At 43.3% G+C, this 10,268-nt stretch overlaps 2 protein-coding genes across 2 annotated transcripts; one reads left to right on the forward strand and one right to left on the reverse strand.

The window, feature by feature from the left end:
• Window positions 1-498: 498 nt before the first annotated feature.
• On the reverse strand, window positions 499-3,639 carry zcchc17 (zinc finger, CCHC domain containing 17). Its single transcript, XM_040189506.2, has 6 exons — window positions 3,467-3,639; window positions 2,231-2,331; window positions 2,054-2,145; window positions 1,873-1,973; window positions 1,595-1,761; window positions 499-1,325 (listed from the first exon to the last, which is right to left on the reverse strand). Exons 1-6 carry the CDS (start codon window positions 3,603-3,605, stop codon window positions 1,155-1,157), a joined length of 771 nt encoding a protein of 256 aa, XP_040045440.2. The 5' UTR covers window positions 3,606-3,639; the 3' UTR covers window positions 499-1,154.
• On the forward strand, window positions 3,635-9,749 carry snrnp40 (small nuclear ribonucleoprotein 40 (U5)). The gene is made up of 10 exons (XM_040189505.2): window positions 3,635-4,802; window positions 5,580-5,709; window positions 5,806-5,899; window positions 7,229-7,394; window positions 7,607-7,729; window positions 8,215-8,335; window positions 8,450-8,532; window positions 8,708-8,769; window positions 9,165-9,268; window positions 9,440-9,749. Exons 1-10 carry the CDS (start codon window positions 4,692-4,694, stop codon window positions 9,487-9,489), a joined length of 1,044 nt encoding a protein of 347 aa, XP_040045439.1. The 5' UTR covers window positions 3,635-4,691; the 3' UTR covers window positions 9,490-9,749.
• The last annotated feature ends 519 nt before the right edge of the window (window positions 9,750-10,268 follow it).

The following is a 10,268-nucleotide window of genomic DNA, read 5'->3' on the forward strand; positions in this document are numbered from 1 at the left end:
CCTCATGGAAGCAGAACTGTGTCAGAACTCAGGGACATCATGAGGAAAAGAACGTTCCAGCCCTCCCAAAATCAAACATTGTGACAGAAGCTGGACAAATATGTAGAAACATGGAATTCTCAACTGTTTGTGTCAACTGATTGTTCCAGTTATATTGAAATGATGTTCAATGTTCTTGAGAGTAACTAATGTGCTGTTGTACCTGCCAACAGATTTGCACCGAGACACATCACTGCAGCTGGAAAACATCTCTGCACAATCCTACATGTCGGAGCTTCGGGGTCAGAACAGGTCAAAAGAGGCAGATTCCTCAACATTCCTTTGTGTTCTCTTACTTGACGAGGGGAAAACCATTTGAAAAGATCTGAAAAACGCTACTCTTTGACCTCATGGGACATAAAGGTGTTGTGTAAATACCTCAGCTTAGTTCTATTCTGGCACACGTTACTGTTATCTAACTGCAGGGCTGGACCAAACCCAAACACACACACACGTATCTTTTGTGTTCTCAAATAATAATAAAAAACATTCCTTTAATGGATTTAACAGCTGACAGGCAGGAAGGAAGGTTGTGTGTAATGCACAGTCACCGGGCGGCAAAGATACACAAACTCACATGTTGATCTACACACACACGAACAATAAGAAGCATCCGACCTCAGGATGTCATCGCCACCCACGCTTCCTATCGGGCTCACTTGTGCTGCACTTACACGTCCTGTTTGTCCCGACTACTTCCTGTGAGTGTGTGTGTAGCTTTTTTTAATGTGGGTTGTTGGAAGATTCAGGTTCGTCATCTTCTTAATGAAACCTGATAGCTGTAAACAATATCTGGATTCCCGGAGCGGTTCCACTTGCTTCCATAAGGGTGACATATATGTGACCTACCTCTGAGCGGGAGACACTCTTTGCTCTCGACATATTTTGACAGGAGGCCTGAGTGTGCTTCCAGCGACATGAAGAAAACAGGTGGTGAGAACTTCCCTTCACTCAAATCAATTAAGTTTTTTTTTTTTCTAAACAAGCTATTGTTGGGAAAGTTTAAGTAAAGGATTCACAGCGGGAAGTCTGTCCCTCCGTCTGTTGCTACCCACTTCCTCTTTATTCGCGTCGGTCGTGTGACTGGCGACGTGGGTTTCAGTTGAGTGTCTGTCTCAGCTGTGTTTGTGCGATTTGTGTTTCTTGTGTTTCTTTTTCTTTTTGTCCTCTTTGTCGTGAGTGTGCTCGCGGCGCCTCTTCTTGGTTTTGCACTCGCCGCCGTCGCTGCTGCTGCTGCTGCCGCTCTCCGACTCCTTTCTCTCCCTCTTCTTCTTGGTTTTCTTCTCCTGGAACAGAACGTACCAGACGGACATTTATTTTGTGAAACTGAAAAAGGGACGTGACAATGCAGGAACACAACGTAGGAGGCAGAGATTTTATACCTGAAAACACAATGCTTTCCACAGTTCTCACAGAGCCGCGTTCATTCTCACAATGTGAGCAACCGCACGTGTGCATTTCCATTAACAGACATGTGGTTTCAGACGACTCATGAAACCAGACTGACAAAAAAGGAAGCAATAGCCACTCGAAACAGTAACTGTAACATAGTGACCTTCTTCTTCTTCTTCTTTTTGCCTGACTCCAGCTGTGGTGCAACCGAGGACGGCTGCCGAGGCAGCGGGAGCTGCTGCTGCCGCCGCCGCGGCTCTTCGTCGTCCTCGTCGGGTAACAGAGCGTACTGCAAGCCCGGAGCGGAGAAACAGTCCTTTGTAAAGTGACCTGAAAGGGGGCAGAGGGACTTTGAGCTAATTTCCCTGGAGACATTTGCTGGAAACAGTTACACACTCTGTGTATTTTTGTCTTTCGAGGTGAAACGTTTTGTCGTCGTACCCTTGCAACCGCACTTTGAGCACGTGGTGTTGAGGACGGCCTCCAGTGTGATCCTGTTGCCTGTGTGGTCTCGGAATTGTCTGCGTCGCCTTGCGTCCTGCCTGCAAATCACACGCAGGGAATAAATCACACGCACGCGGACAAACAGAGTGCACAACAACATTAATCCATATGTACTCACTCTCCCATGACGTTGTTTGGGTCCAAGTCCTGTCCAGTTCCCTGATTGACAGCTTTCATTGAAAAGGACAACTTCACCTTGTCATCTCGCATCTGAGTGACAGGAAAAAGAGCTGCAGTCATGCTGCTTACTTCACTGACACAGCTTGTTGCGTGTATGTGTGTGTGTTGTTGTTACCTCTCTCCCAATGACTTTAATCCACACCTTTTCCCCCATATCCACAATTTCTGAGGCGTTTTCAACGCGCGAGGCTGACATTTCACTCACATGCACCAGACCTGTACGTGTAGAGTAGAGGAAAAAACGTTTACTTATACACACAACAAGATATACGATGCTGAGCAGAGTGCTTTAAAAAGGTTTGGGATATGGACAATTAGAAATTGCTTGGATAAAAAAAACACGCTGTTTTTCCCAGAATTCCCATCACAGTTCCAACTTCCCCAAAAAAATGCTTTCATCTAAAACCCTGTCCTTCAAACGTGAAATGTCGAAAAAAACATAGATAACTTTCTTGGAATATAAATAACATGGCTCAAATCCTGATTTCAACCCTTGTAAACTTTGCTTAGCTCGCCCCCTAGTGGTGAAAATGAGCAGCTGTTGTTCAGTTTGACATGCAGGTCAAGGACAAATGTGCAACAACAAATCAATATCCAAAAAGTATCACAGGTGTTAATATAGATAATATAGTTGACGCCCCCACTGTTACATTTCCTAATAACGATTAGGAATAGCCTACCTCAAACAATTACTGAAAACCTTTACTAGAAAGTCACAAAACTCGGGTGATTGTACTGACTTTTAAAAAAATAGGTCAACATACTTCAAATATAAACCTGCACTGTACATTTGGTTATGTTGTGTCAGATTCACTGATTGTAGGTTGCTGGCTGCTTTACAAAATTGATAATCAAACATCTTCTTGCAAACGGAGAAGGAATTCTGTTGTAATGTGAAAATCCTGCTGTAGTTGTATTGTGTGGAGCAGATGACAGGCGGTTTCTCCTCAACCTTGCTGACGCAGCACTGTGATACCCTGATACAGACACCATGCACTATGGTTCCTGCATCATTGGCACTCAGTCTGCATTTGCTTTTGGCTCAGGTCAAAGTCCCACATCTGACGCAGTGGTTCTAACCGGCAGCGGATGCAGATTTCGACTAAGCATCTTTCTGCCGCTGTATACGTTTTATTATACTTTACGTCTGTGTTACTGTAGTTTATTGTTCTTATTTTGTTATCTATCTGCTATTTACCTGTTTGTGCTGTTCTCTGCCTTCTTTTAATAAATGTATTTATATAAGTGTGATTAATTTGCCTTTATGTGTATGTATGCTTGTTTCATCTCTCTGGCTTCTGGAAATGCTTGCAAAAACATTGCACAAAAAACAAATGAACTTTTTTCCAACCTTCCTTCTTGTATCCTGGCAGTCTGACAAAGGCTCCATAGGTCTGCACAGAGACCACCTCTCCCTTGGAAATGCTGTGCATTGGTGGCAGACCATCCAGTCCAGTTGGCTCCTGTGCAATGCCATCACTGTCCGACATGGTCCCAGTGGACCACAGGTATCAATCAGTGGATCTAGAAGAATGACATATTTTATCATTTTAGTATCATAAACAAAGTAGAGAACTTTCTTTTGGGGGGTTTAAAGGTTTTTTTTAAGGCAATGCTGAAGATGAAAAAAAAAGAGTTTGAATTTCCAATTGAAATCTTTGAACAGCTTAGCCTACATGTTTACAGGATAGGATCTTATGCGAAAAATGTTTAACTATGTTTATTTTAATGCATCTGTCTGACTAGTCCATCCGTCTGATTTAACCGTATAACCTGTACTATTAATACATTACATAGCAAGGCCTCGCAGACATTTTCGAAGGGGTCTCAACAACCGGAAGAATAATTAGAATATTTAAAATATTCAAATTGTTTTAATAGCTCCTTGACATTTTTCATTAAAAAATACTTTACAGATTCAAATTATGCACCTTTCCATGTCACTTTTCATTTCTTTCAGGGATGTCATATGCTCGAGTAATATGCGATTCGGAAGATAAAAATATGTGCAACGGAACCTTAGATGAAAACGTTTGCAGGCACTTTACATCTACTGTAACAGAGCGGCATAATTTAAATAGTCACATTTTAGCTAACGTTAGCTAGCTAAGCTAAACTAGCTAACGGAAGACCCAGGCAGTCTTCAGCTAACGTTAGCTAATCTGGTTAGCCAAACCCTCACAAAAGCCAACGGGGAAAATGTTCATTAATTAATCACCCTGGCTGTAGTACATTAAGTATAAATGCGACGCGATCAAATGTTAATATAAAAATACGAGTGTGTGTGCGTTACCTTTCGTATTAGTGAAGCTGTTATAGTTTTACATCCGGTTCAGTTAAGTTGAACAACAAGCTGCCTGCACCAATCAGCGCCGTCGGTGCAGAACTCGACCCATCAGCGCCGTCAGTGCAGACCTCGACCAATCACAAGCCGCATAGCCAGCGGAAGTATATTTATGCTCTTCCTCTTAACTCCGTTGTTCGACGTCCTTCCACGAAAGACATCCATTCATTTTTTTCTTTAAATTTTTCTCTTAAATTCAACTGTGTTCCGGATTCTTGTCGACTAAAGCAGGATGATTGAACCCAAGAAGAGAGCGGCGGACATGGCGGTGGTTCCGGCCGCCGTGAAGCGACCCCGCACGGAGCTGGTGGCCGCGGCTCAGTCGCAACAACTCGTGGCGATGGTACGTAGAGCAACGTTGCTATAACTCTGTGACTCTATAAGCTCTCCTAGCATCTCTTCAACGGTGATCAAAGCACATAAAACCCCACCGGTTACCATAATCCTACCCAATTTGCCCGTAAGTGCGCTACTTAGCTGTTTAAATGGTCTTATGGTGCCGTGTCGCTAGCTTAACGTCATATAACGTTGTACACAAACAACGAAGGAAGTGCTATCATTTGGCTTTTTAACATCCAGTCAGCTAAGAAGAGGCACTATTTAAAGTCATTATTCATTGTTGTAGATGTCTCTCACATTATGTATCACGTCTCTTAACTTTTTTCTTAAAATTCTCTCAAATGTGTTATCAGTCCACTGGCGAACGACTGGAGGAGATACCTTGTTTTGTGTGACACACTAAAGGTGTTGGGAGAAGAACAAGTCGTTATTATAATGTACACTACATTTTATTAGCTAACGTTACCACTAACGTAAGTTCATTCAGTCAAATAGAATACTCTTTAAATAAATCCTTAATTTGTAAAGATTATAACATACATTTTAGTTAAACTTACTTTAGAATTGTTGTGATTTGGAGGCTCTGCCTTCAGCTTTTACATGACACATATGCACAAAGCTCCATGTCTGCAGTTCTTTAAAATGCTGGTTGGCCCCCGTTGACCTCTTATTATCGTGCAGTCCACTGGGATGAACAGCAACCTGGGATGTTTCCTAAATAGTTTTTTGGTTTTTTTTGCCCGAAAGCCACTATGTTTGAGCTTCCATGTGTGTCCCGTAGGGCCCCCCACGGAGCTCCAGCCTGCAGGCTCCCATCATGCTGATGTCGGGCCATGAGGGGGAGGTCTACTGCTGCAAGTTTCACCCCAACGGAGCCACGCTGGCCTCCTCAGGATTTGACCGGCTCATATGTAAGATGTTAACAAGATAATAATGGAGTTCGCACAAACGTTGTCGGCATCTTCCCAGTTACTTTGAATAACTTGTGCCACGTTTCTTTTCTGCAGTGATGTGGAATGTATATGGGGATTGTGACAACTATGCCACTATGAAGGGCCACAGTGGAGCAGTGATGGAGCTCCACTACAACACAGACGGCAGGTATGAAGACAACGTCACAGGGTTACCCTGATACACCCAACCGTATTCAGATATGATGAGCTTTGTTAACCAAATCAATAGCATCACATTGAGACATGCGAGTGAATAGATCAAAGGAAGAATGATTCCTGGTAGGTATGATTTACATTTTTGGGATAGCAATCTGCTTTTGTCTGGTTCATACTTTCTTTAACACCTGCAACGTGATTTGAGTTATTGCGATTCTCTCAATAAGGCCGGCGCATGCTTCTGCGTTTGCGTCGACGCACTCGTTTCAATCCATGGTTCTAAAAGGCTTGCGCGTGTTGCAGAGCAATTCACCGCCAGAACAATAGGTGGAGTAACGTGTTTTTGTTGAAAAAAACATCTTTGTGTGTGGAAGTCGTTGGTTTGTTTATTTATTTAGCATAGACTTTATTGCCCCGTGCATCGCCACTGTTGCTTTTCATCGCGGACACATTTGTCCCGTATTTTCCTCCACAACTTTGTACACTTATCGACCGGCAAACCGACGTTTGCGGCGATCTCCCTCCCTCCATGAATTTACGCATTTCCTCCGCCAAAAGTTCTTAAATCTGATCCGTTCTCTCGTAAACATTCTTCATTTTAATAATGGCGGTATCGGCTATGAAAGCGGAAATGTGAGACTCCGTAAAGGATGTAGTTATCAGACCAATCACAGGCTGGTGCGCTGCAGGAGGCTTGCGTCACTTGTGTCGAAAGCGACGCAAGCCTAGAAAAATGGCTCGACACACGCAAGGACGCAAGGAGGTGTGAAAGGACACGCAAGGGGGTCTTGCGTCTGTGTCGCTCTGAAAACGCATGAACTAGGCTTTAGTAGGAATCCGTAACTTCTGTTGGTTCTGTTGGTATCTTTGGTCCTGCAGGAGTCCAAACCTTTATCATTTTGGTGCCATAGTTTTACCAGTGAGTCCATGGTGGACTACCAGTGGTGTTAAGCTGTTTACCTTTGGTTAACTTATATATTTATTTGACATTACAAAGTTTATCTTTCTGTTAATTGGATGCAACAATTATTTGTAGGGTTAGTACAGGGTTAGTATTGTTTTTTTTAGGGGGGGGGATTTCAATGGAATTTGATATTCATCACTTATGTTAGTCCAAACCAAGCTACCAAGCAAATGGGACTGTTAAATCAAGTTTCTGTAATATATGTAGGGCAACATATTTTTGGTTTCTTCAAATTAACTAGCCGGCTGCGATTACGACCAACAGAAGTGTCAAAAACGTATTTCATGAGTCAATCGTGCAGGCTGAAAAGTGTTTGTGAAGGGTCGACCCACTGTGTTTCCCTCTTGTGTGTTTCAGCATGCTGTTTTCCGCGAGCACGGACAAGACTGTAGGCGTGTGGGACAGTGAAACCGGCGAGAGGATCAAGCGTCTGAAGGGCCACACCTCCTTCGTTAATACCTGCTACCCTGCTCGCCGAGGGCCCCAGCTCGTCTGCACCGGCAGCGATGACGGGACGGTCAAAGTGAGATTTTTAGCTTCAGATTGGTTTAGATACAATGGTCCGTGTAAATGCTGAATTCGAATTTCCGCCCTATTTAGACTCAGACCTATATTGACTCGTAATATTTTTTGACATGTAGATTAATAGTGCCATTGCCACAAAATGGATCTCAAGTAAAGCAGTGGAGTGGCTCCTGTTTATCTTTACATGTGTGTTTTTGGTCACCTTTGCAGCTGTGGGACATTCGTAAGAAAGGCGCAATCCACACTTTCCAGAACACCTACCAGGTGCTCGCCGCCACATTCAATGACACCAGTGATCAGATCCTCTCTGGAGGCATCGACAACGACATCAAGGTACTTGGCTCCAGCACACTGAGAACCAGCGAATTACACTCAGAAAAATTAACGTCCTGCATAATAAGTTCATTTCACAGACTGCGTAAAAGTCTTAAGACATCAATGCATATGGATGTAAGCAAAATTGGGAAAAGCCATATAAGATAATATCTATAATCTGTCTCAGTGGAGAAGTTCTGGAAATGCATTTGGTTGTAGAGACTGCAGCACATTTCCAAAAATGCATGGCGCAAGAATTGACAACGCTTTTACTTTTGATAAAAGACATTAACCTCAGTGATAACAGCCGGCATAAAGGATTATTGTTTTGGATGAAATTGGTGTAGACGGCCCTGTTTGAAGGCAAGAATAGCTTCTGTTCTGTTACCTTCAACTCCCGCAGCGGGCCGCAGTGTGATTTTTAGAGGTATTGTTTTTCATTCTGTTCATATGTTGTCAGAAGATGGACACTGTCGACAGCTGTATTTTTTGGGGTTGTGTAGGTGTGGGACTTGAGGCAGAACAAGCTGATCTATAACATGCACGGTCACGGTGACTCAGTGACCGGACTCAGCCTGAGCTCTGAGGGATCGTACCTTCTCTCAAACTCCATGGACAACACAGGTAGGATGTTTGTGTGTGTGTGTGTGTGTGTGTGTGTGTTTACAGCATAAGAAATACCCGTTCCTTTCTCATTGCACTGAAGCTTCCCCTGCTTAATCCTTCTGTTGTCTGTAGTGCGTATCTGGGATGTCCGGCCATTTGCACCCAAGGAGCGGTGCGTGAAGATTTTCCAGGGCAACGTTCACAACTTTGAGAAGGTAACACAAATAACTCTCTGACCCAGAGTGTGATCTACTTGAATTTACACGGCCGATACGTCTCCCAACTATAAATACCATCAAGGATGAGGGATTATACATTCTTTCAGCTCGCTTGTTCGTCGGATGTGTCGTGTCGCTAATTCGGTTTCTAACGTCTGTTCCCGTCTTTCAGAACCTGCTGAGGTGCTCCTGGTCTACTGACGGCAGTAAGATCGCTGCCGGCTCCGCTGACAGGTGAGAGACAAGCCCACGCACACATCGGCCTCGGTGATGTACGCTATTGTCTTTGATGGCTTCTTGTTTTAAGAAGACTAATGTATACATGGATTTGGAAATTGTGCACAGAAATATGAAAAATTGGACTATGGTCTAAAAAATACAATATATGCATATATAAGAGGTTGTGCCTCTACTGCTCTTCAAAATAAGACGTAAATATGTATTAAACCCACCCAATTTGTTTCCACACTTGTAATAGTTTATAATAACTACAATATTACAAAGGTTTATCTACTAGATAAGCATCTGAAGTTGGAAGATGGATGTAATGTGTAGTCCTTTTAGTCTCTTATGTCCCCACTGTCTCGCATCAAGAGTCATTCCAGCCGTCTGCTTCTGTGTGTTCATAGATTCGTGTACATCTGGGACACCACATCACGTAGAATCCTCTACAAGCTGCCGGGCCACGCCGGCTCGGTTAATGAGGTGGCCTTTCACCCAGAGGAGCCTATAGGTGAGTCACACTGCTGCTTCCGTCTCCGGTTACACCCCGTAGTGCTCGCTGGAACGATGGCATCGAGACACTTGAGGCCGTTATCTTGAGTAGAAGGACAAATTATCTGGAGGGATTCTCATTTTCAACAATGTCTAACCATAAACCTTTTTTCCTTGTCCCTCTATGTAGTGCTGTCTGGCGCCAGTGACAAAAGGCTCTACATGGGAGAAATTCAGTAGTGTTAGTGTGTGAGCGTGTGTGTGAAGATGTGTGTGTGTGTGAGTCCTGCCTCAGAAGTGGATGGGTGGTGTTTGTCAGTGGGTGAGGAGTCTCTGTAGTTTCATGAGCTTCAGCTTGTCTCAGAACAACCTCAGGACGTGTGTTTGAAGTTTTATTATCAGTCACAAACCGCTCCGCCAAGACCCTTTTTTTTTTTTTTTTTCTTTTAAAAAAAAATTGGATTTGTTTCTTTATAATAAACTTGAATATTCTTTCAAAACGCATTTGTGAGATTCATTTGTCATTGTGACTCTTTCCGGTGCTTTATGTCCAACTTACTGATGAAGTCACTGAACAAAAGTGAGTATCCCAATGTTCTTCTCACAAGTTAACATATTATTACTGACAAGAAGTGGGCCTTTGATATGAACACTGAGGCAATATGAAAGGAAGGACAAGACACGTCCTCTTGTTTTATGACCACATCTTATTCTGTGCAGAGACATTGACCCTTTTCAGCTGTGTTGTCTCCTCTTTTTAGCTGTATGTACAGTATATTTCTGTTCCTGTACCTCGAGAAGCAAAACGCCACAGTGAAACTTTGTTTACTTTGCCACAACAACTGACTCTTCATGGTGGTACAATTGGGGTAAACAGGAATCAATTGAGCACAAAAGTCTGAGTGGGCAGTAAAATTGCTGATGAGAAGCAGACAAACCATTTTTAGATGACAAGTTGAAAAACGGCAACAATCAAACTCCCCTAATGTGGAGCCTCCTGGCTGGTCGGAGATACAGGA

The sequence above is a fragment of the Gasterosteus aculeatus genome, chromosome 10 (assembly GCF_964276395.1).
Source record: "Gasterosteus aculeatus chromosome 10, fGasAcu3.hap1.1, whole genome shotgun sequence".
Lineage (NCBI taxonomy): Eukaryota > Metazoa > Chordata > Actinopteri > Perciformes > Gasterosteidae > Gasterosteus > Gasterosteus aculeatus.

Excerpts from the sequence above, each read along its gene's own strand:
- snrnp40 (XM_040189505.2), top strand. The coding sequence starts at position 4,692 with ATGATTGAACCCAAGAAGAGAGCGGCGGACATGGCGGTGGTTCCGGCC. Across the intron at positions 5,710-5,805 it reads AGGATTTGACCGGCTCATAT|TGATGTGGAATGTATATGGG; the intron begins GTAAGATGTTAA and ends TCTTTTCTGCAG. Across the intron at positions 7,730-8,214 it reads GCATCGACAACGACATCAAG|GTGTGGGACTTGAGGCAGAA; the intron begins GTACTTGGCTCC and ends GGGGTTGTGTAG.
- zcchc17 (XM_040189506.2), bottom strand. The coding sequence starts at position 3,605 with ATGTCGGACAGTGATGGCATTGCACAGGAGCCAACTGGACTGGATGGT. Across the intron at positions 2,332-3,466 it reads GCCAGGATACAAGAAGGAAG|GTCTGGTGCATGTGAGTGAA; the intron begins GTTGGAAAAAAG and ends CTACACGTACAG. Across the intron at positions 1,974-2,053 it reads CCAAACAACGTCATGGGAGA|GCAGGACGCAAGGCGACGCA; the intron begins GTGAGTACATAT and ends TGTGATTTGCAG.